This window comes from Alosa alosa, chromosome 6 (assembly GCF_017589495.1).
Source record: "Alosa alosa isolate M-15738 ecotype Scorff River chromosome 6, AALO_Geno_1.1, whole genome shotgun sequence".
NCBI classification, from domain to species: domain Eukaryota; kingdom Metazoa; phylum Chordata; class Actinopteri; order Clupeiformes; family Clupeidae; genus Alosa; species Alosa alosa.
The window spans coordinates 16,303,620-16,322,157 of NC_063194.1; the positions used below are offsets into that span (position 1 = coordinate 16,303,620).

General features: G+C 47.3%; 1 protein-coding gene across 1 annotated transcript in view; it reads right to left on the bottom strand.

Moving 5' to 3' along the window:
- The window catches only part of wizb (WIZ zinc finger b), a 50,560-nt gene that overhangs the window by 25,768 nt on the left and 6,254 nt on the right, over positions 1-18,538 (bottom strand). The window contains exons 7-17 of the mRNA XM_048245006.1: positions 17,883-18,071; positions 16,981-17,424; positions 16,160-16,522; positions 14,372-14,506; positions 12,917-13,474; positions 11,945-12,415; positions 11,080-11,619; positions 9,756-10,352; positions 9,197-9,408; positions 8,568-8,835; positions 8,101-8,266 (exon numbers count right to left, since the gene is read on the bottom strand). Of these exons, the coding sequence (XP_048100963.1) occupies positions 8,101-8,266; positions 8,568-8,835; positions 9,197-9,408; positions 9,756-10,352; positions 11,080-11,619; positions 11,945-12,415; positions 12,917-13,474; positions 14,372-14,506; positions 16,160-16,522; positions 16,981-17,424; positions 17,883-18,071 (3,943 nt within the window). The remainder of the gene's footprint in view (positions 1-8,100; positions 8,267-8,567; positions 8,836-9,196; positions 9,409-9,755; positions 10,353-11,079; positions 11,620-11,944; positions 12,416-12,916; positions 13,475-14,371; positions 14,507-16,159; positions 16,523-16,980; positions 17,425-17,882; positions 18,072-18,538) is intronic.

Consider the following 18,538-nt stretch of genomic DNA (forward strand, 5'->3'; position numbering starts at 1 on the left):
TTTGTGCCACATAAAAAAAAATTCTGATCTATTATATCTCATTATTGTGAGAGACTATGTCATTATTCTGACATAGTATCTCATTATTGTGAGATAGTATCTCGTTATTGTGACATAGTATCTCGTTATTGTGAGATAGTATCTCATTATTCTGAGATAGTATCTCATTATTGTGAGATAGTATCTCGTTATTCTGAGATAACTATCTCGTTATTCTGACATATTTCGCTATGACTAAATAGGAAATGCTTTGCCCCTTATATTTCCGTGGTCATTCAAGATGGATTCGATCATTGAAAACTATTTTCGACGTGGTTTTACAAACACTGAGATACAAACGCTTTTACATGAAGAGCATAATATTGAAATAAGCCTCCGCACTTTACAGAGAACCTTGCAAAGAAAGCACCTCTGGCGTCGGCGCAATAAAACTGATGTTGCTGAAGTTGCAGAGTTCATCCATCAGCAACTCCAAACTTCGGGTCAATTGCATGGCTATAGATGGATGCACCAGAAGTGCTGGATGGCTGGCATAATTACGGACCGAGAAACTGTCCGTCTGTTGTTAAAACTAATGGATGGTGGTGGCGTAGATTTGCGAGCAAGACACCGCTTGAGACGCTGTGTGTATGTCAGTCGTGGGCCAAATTATGTGTGGCAACTCCGAAGTCTGGAGTTGCTGATGGATGAACTCTGCAACTTCAGCAACATCAGTACACACAATAATGAGATACTATCTCACAATAACGAGATACTATGTCACAATAACGAGATACTATCTCACAATAATGAGATATATCTCACAATAATGAGATACTATGTCAGAATAATGACATAGTATCTCACAATAATGAGATATAATAGATCAGAATTTTTTTTTATGTGGCGCAAACGGGCTTCCATACCTTTTCAAGATGTTACAAAAGTTTTTACATTAAACGATTGAAGCTGAATTACACAGAGACATTTTGGTTACAAGAAGTAGAAGAAGAAGAAGAAGAAGAAGAAGAAGACTTTGGATAACAGAACAGTGCATTTTCATGAATTATTATTATTACAGTGCATTTTCATGCACTGCAATAATAAGAAGACTTCGGATAACAGACAGTGAATTTTCATGCACTTTAATTAATACCCAAATAAGAGTAAATGTGCTGATACCATCAACAAATCAGAGGCACCATGACTTTAGTTTTAAATAGAGCTAAACAATTCTAAGGAAGCTTAACATTGCAGCCAAAGTTGTTTGGTTGTAATGTTTCCAAAGAACCCATTAATGCTAATGGAGACATGTTGATGCACCTGATCCTAAAATAGCATAATGCTGCTTGTTCTTAAGAAACATGAAGCACATGCCACACTCAGATTGCATGCACGGACTTCCTTTTAAAGCAGCACACCCTAATCCCTAAGCAGTACCCTAATCCCTAATGGTTTCATTATGTGGATTCAAGCCTCTGTTCAAGAGCATTGATGGCACTGAAGGTATCAGAGCCGAGTCCAGAGAATTGCTGAGGATTTTTTTTTAAAACAATATTATTCATAAAATGTGTAGGCATATATGTTTTAGTCTCAATGTTATGTATAAACTAAATTACTTGCCCAGATATAAACCATAAACTGTTTTTGTAACAAAGGCATTTCATAATGCTAAATATTCAAATGACTTCACAACCAGAAGAATTGCTTCCAACCAACCATCTTAATTTTGTGGAAACACTATTGCAGCGCCACCTTGTGGTTGTAAATCATGTGGTTAATATAAATGGCACAGTTCTTAATAATGTTGCTAGTTGACACATTAGCTGCACTGAAAAGGGTTATGAAGTGGTACAGCTTCCACTTATTTAGTCAATTCAGTAGTAAGGACTGGAATCACCAGCATTACTTGGATGTTTCTGTGTCAGGTCAATGTAGACTTTGTAATTAGTGAAAATATGAATAACGCTCTGGGCACTTTCAGTTTCTGGAGAGATGTAAGGAAAGTAACAAGGAGACATGGGAGTAGAAATAAAGTCCGCTTTCTCCTGAACCGTTTAATTTCAAATACCTAATCAGCCATCATCAGCCCAGTCCCAGGTGCAGAGTATAGAGCTGTCATTCTTCATCCTTAAAGAGTCCTTTCACTCCTTGTGGGGTTAGTTGCTTTGCAGCACCATTCCTTAATCAGTCTAGGGTGATCAATCATGAGGCCAACAATCAGTGAATTGATGAGGAAGCCATTGAATTTCTGATTCAAGCTATTATACCTTGGTAAAGTGCTGCACGCCAGAATAATGTGCAGAACCGTGCACAATATGCCAGAGAATTAAGCCAAAGCTCTTGAAAGGAAAATGAAGGGCAGTATATCTGCAGTAGAAAGGACCTACCTTAAAAGGGCAGTATATCTACAGCATATCATTCAAAGTTAGTCAAACCGATTAAAATCTTTCATATCAATCACCTCACCATTATACCGTGCAGCTGCTCACGACAAGTGTGGTCTAGTGACGCACAATGAATGACGTTCAAAGCAACATTCATTTTCTGATTTGTTGAACAAAAATGGAATTTCTCCAAAAGGTAACAGGAAACAGGAAATGAAAGCAAGGATTGGATTCCTGTAGGCCTACTCTCAACTCCAAATCATAATCTAAAATGTCACTTCAATAGTTGGTTGGGTTAGTTGTTACTATTATGTGTAGGCCTATATCACCATGTGAATGAAACATCACACCTGTTGACTCTAGGTACAATTATTTAAATTAAGCTTAGGTTATGAGTACGGTTAGATGACAGTTAACTGACAGGTATCTCAGCATTTGGTTTAGATGACAAAGGTGTGAATTATTCTGGTGAATGATTGCCATATAGCTCACAGTGTGTTGATTATCACATACATTTAACTTCATGCTATCATAGTGCATAAAGAAAGATAGATAAAGAACAAATAAAGTTGAGTTTCATCTGACATTTAATGTTTGTTCAGGAGCTGATTCTGGTAGACCTCCCTGCTGTTCACCAACAATACAGTATTTCCATCACTGCTTGGTTCTTTCACCAACACACTATCTCACACACACACACACACACGCACACACACGGTGATCATATAACTGACATGCACACAATGACTAACCCCTGTAGCCAGTCACACTAGCTAATGGGGAGTAGGGTATCTTAAAGGGTAGTTCAATAACTCCTCTATCCTCCACAGCATCCAGTTATTAACTGGCACACCACTAACCCAGCGCAAAGGCTGGCTCTGTGCAGAACCTCCCCTTTAAGACACAATGGGCCTCATGCAGGTAGTACAACATTAACAAATCTGTACACATTGATTTCTGGGATTCTACCATGTTTTCTTTATGTTGTCCTTCTCTTAGGAGAGAGATTTTTTTATAAGTGTCCGAGAGCACTAACCAAGATAAAATAACAACCAATTCTGACAGTAGACAAATGCTTGAATGTCATACTCCAATTCAGATTGTTATGTGTTCTAGGGTAATTAAAATACATGGAATATCACATCTGTGGGCTACCAATACTACTGGTCCACTTATACCAGTTAAGACTAAAAGATTGTGTGCATTAACTTCTGAATGGCTTACAAAGGCTATGGCTCCTAAATGCTTTGGCCATCAAGGCCTTACGCAGGTGCTAGATGCTTTCCACACAGCACAATACCTGCCCTTATATAGAGTTTAGTGTTCGGCAATGCACCTCCAATGAATGATCAAAAGGGATCTAACGTTGAGAGCACCAAGATAAGAGCAGATTTTGGATCGATGTTTTGAGCATCTGGAGTTTTTTCACAATAGAAGATAAAGAAAAGAAAATAGAACACAAATTTAAGAGATTGTTGCTGCATGAGGCCCAGTGTTAAGAGTCCCTTCTGCAGTAGAATACGACAGTCAAAGGTTCACCCTATCTAACACATTATTCTCTTCATCGTATTCTCACGAGCACCAACTAGTCATAGTTTTCAGCTTCGAAATAATAATTGATTAAAAAAGAGCACTAATCTATTTCACTGTCTATGACTTCAAATACAGAAACACGTGTGACAACTGAAAATAAACAGACAGCTGAAAAGTCAAAAGTAAACTCACAATAAATGAAAATCAAAATCACATTGTCATGACTAGCTGTTTACGGAACTGCTAATGTCTAGTAATACTCTTAACCATGTCATACATTTAGTTTACACTTAACTGTATACTGTATCTATTTTTACTCCCTACGGGAGTCTTAACAGTCAGAGTAACTTTGTAAATGTCAGAAACATACAGTCAATAATAGTACATATGATGTGGACCCTTTGCTTATTGCTTCAACTTACAAACATTATCTGAAGCAATGAAAAAGATGCACATGGGAGTTCATTCTGTCATCCACTGTAGTAGTGCTTGGCTAACGTGCCTGTTTCTTTTTTAAACAAAAGCAAAAGGAAATACTGTTGTTTTAAAGTCTCTGTAACAGTTGTGGTGTGTGGGGTCAAGAGTTCAAGTGAGGTCTGGGGCAGTTTTGTGCATCTCCCACCATGTGCCAGCGGTCGGAGAGAAAAAAAAAAGTTCCCTTTTGCTTAAAAGGCCATGCCCCTCGTTCAGTCTGGTAAAGTGGCATTAGCTCCATTAGACAGGTAGAGTCTGGTGTAAACAGCTCGCAGGGGTGGGGTGCACAAAGAGAGGAGAGAGGACAGCGTCTTTGGCACACCCGCAGGGACTGGTGTATGTAGTATGGTGTTGCTCTTGGCATGGTTGTGTGAGAACTGGCAACAGGTGGTCTGAGTCACTTTCAAATAGCTTCCGTTTACGGTACATTACTTTATTAGTAACTACACATGCACACATTCTCTTACACACACACACACACACACACACACACACACACACACACACAGACACACACACACACACACACACACACATATATACCAACAAACATGAACACATACACACACACACACACACACACACACACACAACAGCAAATTAACATACATGAAAAACTTCAAAGTAACATATGTGAATCAATTGCATTCCTCCATTCGTACATCTACGACCATTTTGGCCAAGGAAGTCCATTGCATTCACACATGCAGCAAGTAAGCTTGAGGAGTTTGGGGCTCTGTCTTAAGGGCAGTTCAAATCAAGAGCGATAACTAGAACGATAACAGCAAAAAAAGTATTGTTCACGCTAATATGAATGACGACGTCCACACATAAACTATAACTAAACTATATAATGGCGTGAAGAACAACATAGTTGGGAATCACTTTCAGAGTGATTTTGCAAATGATAAAAATCTGACAGCCAATCAGAATCCATCAACATTTTAAACATCACATTCATCAACACGAGGAGAGACTTTCTTTATCGTTGGTCAGTGTGGACACTTCATTGCTAAAGTTATAGTTATCCTTGTGTGAATGGCCCTTTAAAAGGCTTGGGGTGGGGGAACTGGAGGAAGGGACAAGCCCTTCAGGGCCTGACTACCACAATGTAGACCCAGTACCAACGGTGCCTACCAGTATTCTTTGAGAACGTAGACACAGAAAAAAGAAGGTGGAACACAAATAGCTACCACAAAAAAAATGTGGTAGAACACTGAAATGCAAAGGGATCCTTCACTTATGACTACCTAAAACAATGACATTCCTCTTACATCAGTAGAGTTCAAAACGACACAAAAACTTTTAGTTACTCTGACATACTAACTTACCATGAAAATGCAATATTAAATGGGACTGGGCCTGCCTTGATTTAGTGTACAATTCTTGCTTTTTTAAAAAGTGACAACGTTTTTTGTGTGCCATATTAATTAAGAAGGTGCATGTGGACACTTTTGGTGGCAGTGTGCCAAAGTCAGTTCATTGTGGCACCATTTTAAGGGGCGGGGCTTTGTGGCTTCATGTTTGCACGTAAAAATAAGACACATTCAATTGAGCGGGATTTATATCCCTGCCACTTGGAGTGGACATTTAGGCTTTGGCCTGAAGCAAATGCTATGCAATGATAAGGTCAACAAAGTGCTAATAAAAAAGACACTGGCCAAAATAAATAATGGAAAATGGAACTGCACAATGACAAGTGTTTTACCATTGTCTTGAATAGAGAGCAACTCATGTACTCTTCTGAATCTTATACCAGCTACCAGTAGGCGGCGCTACACTTGTGGCTGCTGACAGCCAGTTATAGCACCAGAGAGGCATGGCAACAGGAAGAGAGGACATCTTCACTTGGAGAGCTTATGTGAGCACGTCCATCCGGATGCACTCGTACACGCATCATGACTACACATACAAAAAGTAGGAAGGCCTCTCTGCTGAAGAGCCGAGGTAGCATGAACCCCCAGCAGCTCGTGGACAACTCAAGACACCTCCGGGTCTGCTTAGGTCACCCGCTTCGCGGTCAGTGATGGCCCACTGGTAGAAGCAGCACAAAGTCCCATTCACATGGGGTCGTGTCATGTCCTTTCTCTCCTCCTCCGACAGAATGATTAGTTGGTAACAGTAAGGAGACAGATGGCATTAATACAATGATGAAGGCAAGATGGAGGCAAATGGAAATGTTTATGGCAGGTGCATTATGTGGCAGGACTGGGAAGAGGCCTGGCCACTGTGCATGGGGTCAGTGTGGGGTGGGCGTGGGTGGAGACGGAGACGACGGGGTGGGGTGGGGGGTGGGGGTGGGGGTGGGGGGGTGGGGGTGGGGGTGGGGGTGGGGGTGGGGGTGGGGGTGGGGGTGGGGGTGGGGGTGGGGGTGGGGGTGGGGGTGGGGGTGGGGGTGGGGGTGGGGGTGGGGGTGGGGGTGGGGGTGGGGGTGGGGGTGGGGGTGGGGGTGGGGGTGGGGGTGGGGGTGGTGGTGGGGGTGGGGGGGGGGGTGGGGGTGGTGGTGGTGGTGGTGGTGGGGGTGGTGGTGGGGGTGGGGGTGGGGGTGGGGGTGGGGGTGGGGGTGGGGGTGGTGGTGGGGGTGGGGGTGGGGGTGGGGGTGGGGGTGGGGGGGGTGGTGTGGGTGGGGGTGGGGGTGGGGGTGGGGGTGGGGGGGGGGGTGGGGGGGGTGGTGGGGGTGGGGGTGGGGGTGGGGGTGGGGGTGGGGGTGGGGGTGGGGGTGGGGGTGGGGGTGGTGGTGGGGGTGGGGGTGGGGGTGGGGGTGGGGGTGGGGGTGGGGGTGGGGGTGGGGGTGGGGGTGGGGGTGGGGGTGGTGGTGGTGGTGGTGGTGGGGGTGGGGGGGGGGGGGGGGGGGGGGGGGGGGTGGGGGTGGGGGTGGGGGTGGGGGTGGGGGTGGGGGTGGGGGTGGGGGTGGGGGTGGGGGTGGGGGTGGGGGTGGGGGTGGGGGTGGGGGTGGGGGTGGGGGTGGGGGTGGGGGTGGGGGTGGGGGTGGGGGTGGGGGTGGGGGTGTGGGTGTGGGGGGGGGTGTGGGGGGGGGGGTGGGTGGGGGGGTGGGGGTGGGGGTGGGGGTGGGGGTGGGGGGGGGGGGGGGGGGGGGGGGGTGGGGGTGGGGGTGGGTGGGGGTGGTGGTGGGGGTGGGGGTGGGGGTGGGGGTGGGGGTGGTGGTGGGGGTGGGGGTGGGGGTGGGGGTGGGGGTGGGGGTGGGGGTGGGGGTGGGGGTGGGGGTGGGGGTGGGGGTGGGGGTGGGGGTGGGGGGGGGGGTGGGGGTGGGGGTGGGGGTGGGGGTGGGGGTGGGGGTGGGGGTGGGGGTAGTGACAAAAGAACTCCAATATTTTCCTATTTACATGCTGTGATTTGTATACTGTAGTTACAACGTGTACAAATAACAGTGTGAAATGAGACACAGACATTTTGTAAGCATATACACTTGGTACTATATTCACATTCAGGCAAAGGACTGCTACTTAGGCAGAGTGATTTGCAAAGCACTTCTCTTTGGGGTTTGAAGAAGTTACACCGGAGCTTTTCAGGTGCTGCCTGCAAATCAGTCCGCCCGAGAAGGGTATGTATCGACTTAGCTAACTCTGGGGAATACTGTGAACAAGCTTTAAGTCCCAAAAAGTCGGTGTGTTCTTATAGCAAATATTTATTAACAGGAGCTAATCAACACTAAAATCCACATACATTAAAGTTCCAGGTACATGAAGTCGGATAAAATGGTACTGACCGGCACTTGAGGGAGTAGATTTTGCCCACCACTTTGACCAGCGGGGTTGAGGGGGGCTTGGGCACCAGCGCAGGGACAGTGCTGGTGCGGGGGGGTTTGGGGGGGCCAGTCTCTCTCTCTCCTGCGTCTGGGTGGGACGGGTGCTTTAGAGGCCGCCGCTCAAAGCCTACACACACACACACACACAATATAGACATTTATGGATGTGAACAGAACCAAAGACAGATAATTGCAGCAGTTTTTCAGTTGGTATCAATGCATGTATACCGGCTCTAATTGTAGAAGTGCAATACATCCTCACTGCTACACTGCTGTTCTTGTACCCAAGCTTACGTGTGTAAGTGTGTGCGTGAGTGTGTGTTTGTGTGTGTGAGTGTGAGTGTGTGTGTGGGAGTGTGTGTGTGTGTGTGTGTGTGTGTGTGTGTGTGTGTGTGTGTGTGTGTGTGTGTGTGTGTGTGTATGCGTACCTCGTGGTAAGCGAACATTAAGCTCACTTCGGGCGACCTGCGCGTGTGGCAAGGCAGGACTGGAGACCTGAGGAGTGTGGCCATGCTGAGAGGTTCGGTTTCCTGCTCTGACCTCCATTGACCTCGATGAACCCCACTGACCTCCAGCAACCTCGCTGGCCCTGTTCCGACTCTGTGACAGAGATGACCACAGTGCTGAGGAAGGCTTCTGGGCTACCGGAGAGGTGTGGCCGGAATCAGACGAGGGTGAGAGAGAGGAACTACCCCTCTGTGAACGCACAGATAACACACACTTGTACATGCCAGAATGACAAAAACATTGTGCCTAACAGATAGCACAGTATTTCATCATCACTAAAACACAATGGGCCAAATGAACAGAATTCTACTGCCTGAAATACTTTAAGAGTTCACACAAAAAGTTCAAAAAGATCCACTGCAATCACTCTTCACCATGCATAAAATACAATAACTTATGACAGGCAGGCACCATCACAGATATCCAGTAATGGTTTGACACAATGTTTGTGGGTTTGTGGGTTAAGTAAGCTTTAAGGCAGGTGGGTAAGGATGAGTACATCTATAACTATACACTGATAGCAACTGGGTTTATCTTCTGGGCCTCTCACCTTCTTTGAACCAGAGCGTCCACCTTGCATGTACCCACGATGCATCTCTGCCACCTTGTGCGGCCGACTGCGCATCCAGGCGCTCAGCGTCTCGATGGGAGAGCCGTTCACAGACCACTCGGTCACGCCGAACTGCCGCAGGTGCGCTCGCGCGTGACTGGCCAGGGCCTTGCGGTTCTCAAAGTAAAAGCCACACAGCTCGCAGCTGGCATCTGCAGAGATAAACAAGTTGAGGCTTTGTTACCATCTATTCTCTGACATGGTTGGAGAGTAGGCTACCAGATCTCCTCGGTGTTTGGGTCAACCACCTGAATTTTCAGAAGTCTGAGGTTAAAATCTGGAATTTATTTATTTAGAATTTATTTATACATTTATTTAACAGGGGCAATGCACAGTGAATAACTCAGCCAAATTATTGCACAGAGGCTAATTTTCATCTGTAGCTGGTTAAAACACACACACGGAGTGACCTTTACTGTCTGCAACCTGGGGAAGGCTAGAAAGAAGGAGGAGGACAGAGAGTGAGAAGATGAGCATAATAATAAAATCCATGCCTTACCCAAGTGGCCTACCCCATGCTTGTCTGGCGATGTCTTTCCCTTGAAGGAGAAGTCCTGTGGAGGTGGCGAGAAGGCCTTCGGTTGGGGCCGCTGGTTGCTCCCCCTCTCCTGGGCCGGTCGCTGGCCTTCCTCCCTTGTTTTGCCCTGCTGGGCCACGGCCGCGAAAAACCTCCCCGCCTGCAGGGGCCTGGAGACACCGGCCAGCCCCACGGCGTGCTTGTGCAGCCTGGGCTGCCCCGGGTGCAGCAGGTTGAGGGGGGGCTTCCGGGAGAACCTGTGCGGCTGCTGGGGCTGGAGGCCCTCCCAGGTGGGGCTGCTGCCGGGTCGGGGCTCTTTCTTCACCCCGGTGCTGGAGGGGGAGTTGGGTGGGTGTCGGGCGGGGGAGGAGGAGGAGGAGGAAGAGCCCCCCTGCTGCTGCTGCTTGCGCATGATCTCGCGGAGCGTGTCGATCGGGGAGCCGTTGACTGACCACTCGGTGATGCCCATCTGCCGCAGGTGGGAGCGGGCGTGGCTCGAGAGGCCCTTGCGGTTCTCGAAGTACTCGCCGCAGAACTCGCAGCGGATGTCCCGCGTGGGCTCCAAGTCATGAGCCATGCCTGAGGAGAGAAATACAGATGAAAGGAAAGAAGAGAGGGAGAGGGAGAGGAAGAGAAAAGAAGAAAAGAGAAGAGAATACAAGGGGACAGTCAGGATGGAGGGAGGCAGAAGGACAAAACAGATGTTAGATGGATGGACATGTGGGGGAATGGATTAACAGCCGAAAGGGCTGTAACAGTGCTCAAAAATCACAATTCGTAACATACCATGGTGTTAAAGTCATGGTTCAGTACAGTAAGCCTTGAAGTACTGCTAGCCAAACAATCACTGACAATATTGCTGATGCTAAACACATATAAGCAACAATAGTATTTTGAAAAAGTGTCAAAAGTTTTTTGCCATTAATTAACTAAACTGATATATGGTCCACCAATTAACATGTTTGTGGAATAACTAAAATTTGAAACATGGTCCACATGCAAAAAGCCTACTGTTGATTACTGTTTAAGAGTGCATTTGGTACATTCATTACAAATCTGTATTGAACCTAACGTGCTGTACCTACGTGTATGTGTATCTTTACAGCCCTAACAGCCGATGTTACGCATGGCATGACTGATTCATCATCCCTACAGTTTCTACATCACTCAGATGATTCAAAACGTTATGTTCCACTTTGATAACTCCAAATAAACGGTTCCACATGTGATTTAAAACCTATGGCAGCCAGATCTCTGAATGTAGCCCAGAGAGTGAGCAGGCTCCTGGCCAGGCGTGCAGACTCACTCATGCTGATGGGGTGCAGGCTGTCTGAGCTGACCCAGCTGGGGCCCAGACGCTCCATGGTGAAGCCTCCCACCCCTCCGCCCTCCCCACTGTCCAACGTGCCACTCGGCGCGGTGACCTCCATCTGGACGGGCTCCGGCTTGGGCTTGAGCGGGAAGGCCGAGCTGGGGGTGGTGGAGGGGCTGGCCGAGGCCCTGGAGGCCGAGGCGGAGGGCTCCATCCTGCGGGCGGTGGGCTGGTGGTGTCCTGGCGGGTGGGTGAAGGGGAACGGGAGGCGCCTGAGGAGTCCAGCCGGGGGAGAGGGGAGGGAGAGCCGCGGGGGCCCCGGGCCGGGCGAGGAGCGAGGGGACTTGAGGGGCAGAGCGCAGGGCAGGCCGCGCCGCGTGATGATCTCGCGGAGTGTGTCGATGGGGGAGCCGTTGACTGACCACTCGGTGATGCCCATCTGCCGCAGGTGGGAGCGAGCGTGGCTCGAGAGGCCCTTGCGGTTCTCAAAGTACTCGCCGCAGAACTCACAACCCACATCTTTCAGTGGTTCAGCTGGAAAGAGGAAGACACAAATCGGAAATGTACACAAATTGATGCTAACTAAACCACATAACACACTTGGTAATATAGGTATTTAGTATATAATGTGCTCGTATCAAGACCATTCACTTAATTAAGTAACTGTAATAGGGTATCGTCTTCGGAAGGTATACCACTACAAATCATTATACCTCACCACTATGCCTCATCTCAACCTCTATACCTCACCTCATCTCTTACTTAATAATTGATTTTTATGGTCACCTACACTATACAGTGGCATTATAAAGGACTTATAAAGGACTATAAAGGACTAGGATAAAGGAGGCCAGTCTACCTTGGGAGTAGGGCGTCAGCTCCCCACCACTCAGGCGGAAGACTTGCTGTGGGGAAGCTCGGGGTTTTTTGCTGGGCGGCCCAAACAGGGAGGAGGTAGTTTTGGGGCCTGCCCTGCCGCTCCCTGCGCTGGCTTTGAACAGGAGCGGGGAGGCATGGGACGAGGCCAGCAGTGGCCGCTTGGAGGAGGCCGATGACGAGGAGGGGGAAGAGGAGGTGGAGGTGGAAAAGGAGACCAGGCTGCGGAGGTCCTCGATGCCGGCCGAGGGGGAGAGGCTGGCCACCCGGCGCTTGAAGTCGTCGGTGAGGATAAGGCGGTTGAGCAGGTCGATGGGCGAGCCCTTGGACTCAGAGTACTCCACGCCAAAGTGGCGCAGGTGGGCGCGCGCGTGACTCGACAGGCCCTTGCGAGTCTCAAACCACGCGCCACATAACTGACACACAATGTCCTTGTTGGGGTCGGGTTCCATCGCTAGACAGGGAAAGAGAGGAAAGAGAGAAGAGAGTAAAATCAGGACTGATGGTGAAGAACTGATAGGCATATCTATCTATCTCTAAACACAATAATCTGCTGAGTACTGGGTGATAGGGGCGGTGGTAGCATAGTTGCTAAGGAGCTGGACTAGCATGCAGTAGCCTGAAAGCTGTGGGTTCAGGGCACTTAACCTCTAGTTGCCCTTGGGACAAAGGCCCTGTAATATAATTGACATGTGTAAGTAGCATTGGATAAAAGCTAAATGAATAAATGTACTGAAATGTAAGTGGCAACACAATTTTAGGGATTGGGTTTAGATGATTGGGTGCCCCCTTAGTGCTAAAATGGGTACCCTGTATGTTGACAATTGACGAAAAAGGGCGAATTCCTTCATTGTGTTACTTTCGCTACATGACTAACAAGGGCAGAAAGGGAAAAAGGCCTTAATGTGTAAGCCCAATAGTATGGTCTTTTTATGGTCTATAGTCTTTTTCTTACTGAGGTTGAGGGGGGCATCCGTTTCCTGTGGAGCCCAGTAGGGCTTAGAGGGAGGAAGGGGAGGAGCGAGGATGGTCTTGCCCATTCCACCCCTGCCATCCAGGGAGCGCAGCGGAGATGACACCGGGAGCAGCGAGGAGATGGGAGCCTTCCTCAGCACCGGCGAGGGGGAGCGGGACCTGACGAACGGCGAAGGGGGCATGGAGCCGGCCGGAGATGGGATGGAGGGTGAAGGGGGCAGTTGAACTGCGGACGTCAGAATAGGAGGGGGTTTGACATCCTCCTCCTCTTCTTCTTCCTCCTCCACACGCCTCTCCTGCTTCTCCTGGCGAGGGGGGCTGGGGGTGGACATGTCTCGTGGGGACCTCTTGGACTGAGGGGGTGACTTGGGGGAGTGGGGCAGCGAACGCTCCTTGGCGATCTGGTAGAGGAGGTCGATGGGAGCGCCGCTGCTCTCCGACACACCCACGCCGAGCTGCCGCAGGTGAGAGCGGGCATGGCTCGACAGGCCCCGTCTCGTCTCGAACAGGGCTCCGCAAACCTTGCACTTCAGCACCCCTGTGTGTGGAGGGAGGAGAAGTGTGTGAAATACAGGAAAGATGGATAAGTTTAAGTATAAGTATATATACTCTTTTGATTTCCGTGAGGGAAATTTGGTCTCTGCATTTATCCCAATCCGTGAATTAGTAAAACACACTCAGCACACAGTAAACACACAGTGAGGTGAAGCACACACTAATCCCGGCGCAGTGAGCTGCCTGCAACAACAGCGGCGCTCGGGGAGCAGTGAGGGATTAGGTGCCTTGCTCAAGGGCACTTCAGCCGTGCCTACTGGTCGGGGTTCGAACCGGCAACCCTCCGGTTAAGTCCGAAGCGCTAACCAGTAGGCCACGGCTGCCCATGGATACTCCCCATGCTAAAGCTAAAAGCAATCCAAAATACAATCCAAGTCACACTTGGAAATAATGCATGCCCAAATAAAGAGAGACAACACACAATAAACATGTCATGCACTGACAATTAAATAAATTCAACAATAAATCTTTTGGTTTACATGGGTAAATAGTAACAGCATACATGATTATTGGCAATGGAGGGATGGTATCTTTTTACACTGAAAAAAAATGGCCACTAGAGAGAGCTATTACTGTCTGCAGACAGGAATCTGTGACAGACTAAACTGAAAACTTGGCTAGGGTTAATTTCAATATAGAGAGCTCAACTGTAACACCAAGTGCAGACAGAAGTCTGTTTGGGAATTGTTCACAACACCAATACCATTAGCCTGATAATGGGACAAGACAGCACTTGTTCCATCTTCATATTATCATGGGTCAGAGCCAGCTCATGAAAACGTAAAGGTTATGAACATAACCACAGTTCTCTGAAGGAGAACACATTCTCCATCCTCCCATGCTTTTCTCTTGAGGAAAGGAAACCTGCACTGCTCCTCACCCTTGCTGTCGGCACCTTCTCTCGAGGAGTGGTTCTCTGACTCCAGGGGTGAGAGAATCTCAGCAGGACTGGGAGCCATGCCATCTAGCACAGGCATCTCATCTTCCTCATCCTCATTCTGCTGCTGTTCCTCCCCTGGCATAGAGAGAGAGAGAGAGAGAGAGAGAGAGGATTTAAAACAATATTAATGTTAATCTTTGAAGAAGAGGTCAGGACTAATAAATCATATCATCAAAGATTAAGACAGGAATCCAATTATGCTCACTGAATAATTACCAAGTAGGCCTAATTAACAGATAATTGAGATGTAATAACTGAAACTGAAGAAAGGGACTTTCAGTTTTTTGTATGTGGGAATTCTATGTGGGAGTTGAGCAGAAACAACACACTTGTATGCAAAAACATTTATGATTTATGAACTTTTTAACAAAAAATGCAAAAATCACCTCAACTTTACTTTTGCCTGAATTCAATGCAATAGGCTTACCATCATAACATGTTAATAACAACATGTTGTTAAGTTGGCGCATTGTCAAGGATGAACAAAATGTGCGAGCGAGTGGGCGTTCGTGTTGCGGTCATTAGATCGCATTGCGCTCACCCACGTCTGCTGTTTCTGGTGTCAGTAGTCTAAAGATAACAAAGTATCCTTTTGCAATCTAAATACCTAAAACAATTGTATTAAAATACCTACATATTACTTCGGCAGAAAGAAGGCGAACTAACGTCTGTCTTTGAAATGTAAAATAACCACAGATATATTAACATTTATGGAAAATTAATGAAAATGGGGAGGGAGGGGGGGGGGGATCCTTCAAAACTTTATTCAGGCAGACTACAGCCTGAGTGCTCCATTTTCCCAACTATGTAAAATGATGCTCAAAGCGCTATTTCAAGACCCTGAGGTAAAATGGCGTTACTACAGGTAACATGGAAATCACACCATAGCCAACAGAAAACGCTCAAATCGACGTTTTTACATGAAACAAGAAAATATCTTTGATGACATAAAATGTTTCCAACAATAGTTACAATTTCTACAACTATTTAGAAAACAGGGTGCGTTCACTCCACTCACGCATGAAACTGGCTCCGTCGCATTGAGTTCAGCAGTCATGTCAATGATGCAAGCCAGACAGACAGTAATTCAAATGGTCTCATATGGCTTGATTTTTGATGACTGTTGTGTCTGGTTCTCTGCGCTCTCATAACGGGACATGCAATCTTATGGGAATGCTGTGATGAACAAAAAGAACATTTCCCGTGCACGAACGCACAGCAAATACATTGCGCGGCACTCACCACTCCGCAGATGCAGAGCATCGGACTCCCGCCTGCACGAATCCGACAATTTTTCCACTATTGTTTGTATATGCGGAGAGGTGGAAGCAGCCATTTTGCCCCGTACAAATGCACCGCCGAACTAAGGCGTGACCAATCGAGCAAAGGCGGAGACCCAGTCAAAAAACACTTCATTACATTAAGGTCATTGGGGCATCTCACAGATATCCACATATGCATCAAACACAGAAAAGTCAGCTATAGATAAAAAATCAAAAAAAGCCACAAAGCCTAGTTTTCTTTATTCCTACATCTGATGAATGGTGCCATTTAGATAACCTGACAGAGAATAAAGTTATCCAGCAAAGTAGCAAAGGAGTTTTCCAATTTACCAAATAAAGTTTTGGATAGTATTTTCAAGTCAACCAGCTTGTCATGGGTAGTTAAGTTACAGGACTCTTCAGGTCTTAAACTGACCAGCTCTAACAAAATGCCTGGTGCACTCACCCTCTCGGTCGCAGACACTATGTTTCTTCCGAGGTAGAGGTGATGATTGTTTTGGGACATCATTATCCTCTTCCCTCTTATGTCCAGCTGAGCCTGGTTTGTCTGTCTCAGAGTCGAGATCTGGATCCATCTCCTCCCCTGAAGTTGGGGAGCGTGGTGGGGCTGTAGGTAAGACAAGGTCTGGCCTGCTGGAGAAAAGCTCACGGAGGATGTGGATGGGGGAGACGGTCACCTCCCAGTTGGTGATGCCAAAGTCACGCAGGTGGGCACGCGCATGGCTGGACAGTCCAGCTCTGGTGTCGAAGCCGGCACTGCAGAACTCACATCGCATCACGCTGAAGGTATCTGGGTCGAAGTTGGCAACTAGTCATTGAGTAGCAGTGAAGAAAAGACAGAGAGGCTTCAAGGTCATTAGAGTTGAGATTTTGTCAGCTAACAGAACAGAAGTCCTCTTTGTAAAGTTCTAAGAAGTGAAAGTGGAAGGAATGTGTAAACTCAATATATGTTATCTGATAAATCCAGGAGGATAGACTGGTTGCAGCACCTCAACAAACTGGCCAGCTGAATAACACTCGTATTCCTAATTCTATTTTGTTCTATTTTATTTTGTTATTTCCAAACTTGCACCTCCTGCACAACATATAATCCCACACTTTAATAAGGCATACTAAATCTACAGCTTGCATACATTTTAAATTCACTCTTTCAACAGTCACAACTTTTCACACCCCTACATACTCTACAACTTGCATTAATACAATATTTATGAGTGCTATTTCTGCTAGCCAGAAATAGATTTTCCTTCAGCAAAGATTCTTCACCTTTCTTCTTCTTTTTCTGGTAGGAACATTTTTTCTCAATGGCATTGACTTCCTCAGGGGAAATGAAATGACGCACATTGTAGCTGACGCCCACTCGGTTGAGGTGTCCTCTAACATGATTGGCCAATCCAATGCCATTGTAGAATCGTTCTGGGCAATAAGGGCACTTCCTCTCCATGTTCTTCATTGGCCCACCATCATCATCATCATCATTATCATCATCATCATCATCATCATCGTCATCAGACAAGGGCTCATTCAGGAACCTCGTAACATCGCCTTCAGCTTCACTACCATACTCATCCTCCTCCTTTTCACTCTCTAGTTTAATGGCAGAGATCTTCTCCACGCTCTCAGTAGCTTCCCAGTTATCTGGTTCCTGCTTCAATTTTCTCTGTTTGGGGGATGAGAGATCAATGGGGGGCTGCTGTGTTGATGGGCCATCTGTCAGGTAAGAATAGGAGGCGATATATAAGTTGGCAGCCTCAAGCCTTGTGGGGTCTCAAGACACAGCAGCTCAACTTGGGTCTGAGCAGCGCCAGGTCAACGTGCTATGTTCGCCGAGCCAATAATTTCAGAAGGACTTATCAGGAATTCTTAAGTTGAGTTGTATAATAATAGTAGGCTAATAGCCTTGCAAAATCACAGCAGACACTGGGCTTGAAGACCCCAGTAATTCAGGGTCTTTACTACTTTAGAAACATTATATGTACACGACATACAGTGGCATGAGGCAATGTGGATGAGTCACACAGAATCATAGAGCCCTCTAGCACCATCAGACAGACTAGTTAATAGACTATTACAATCCCAAATGGTAGACATGCAGTACCTCACACATGGGGAGATAAGTCATTTCAACTACTCTATGACCTCAACAGCTCTACCTTTGGCTCACTCACCCAGTGTTTTGCTTCGCTCCCCAAAACCGGGGTACGAGAGGGGAGTTTGAGAGTCAAGGAAGAGGGACTCAATGAGGACCAGGGGCACCATGTGTTTGAGCTGAACCTGCTGCCCTTCTGTCGCCCCCTGCAGGCTGGCTGAGAAACTGCATCTCAGCTGCTTGGCCGCAGCGCGCACCTCCACAGGGTCTGCAGGGGAAGGGGGGGGGCGACTGGGTTCAGTTACAACGGAGAGACGTGGGAATGCTCCTTATCTACAACCTCGTCGACAAAGACTAAGCCATGTGGGTAGACTGTGAATGCTGGAAAAGAGGCCAATGCAGCTCAATAAGCCCGCGCTTATTACTGACCACCTACAACAAGATAGATATGATGAAAAAAGGCATCCATCTACCTTTAAGCCACAGCAGGGGGTTTCAAAAGCCATGCCTTAAATTGCTTAGTTTTTGCAAATGTCTGACAAACACTTGTGACAAATTTCAGGACACGTTTCCCATGAGCACATGTGCTGAAATTTATGGTGGTCAATAATATCCTGTAATATTATTGCGTATGACAATGTCTTGAAATGTGACAATGACCTCGGACAAATGGGGTGGCTTCCACTGTTATCAAACCAAAGCAACGATACCAGCAACAGAGCAGTGCACTATTGC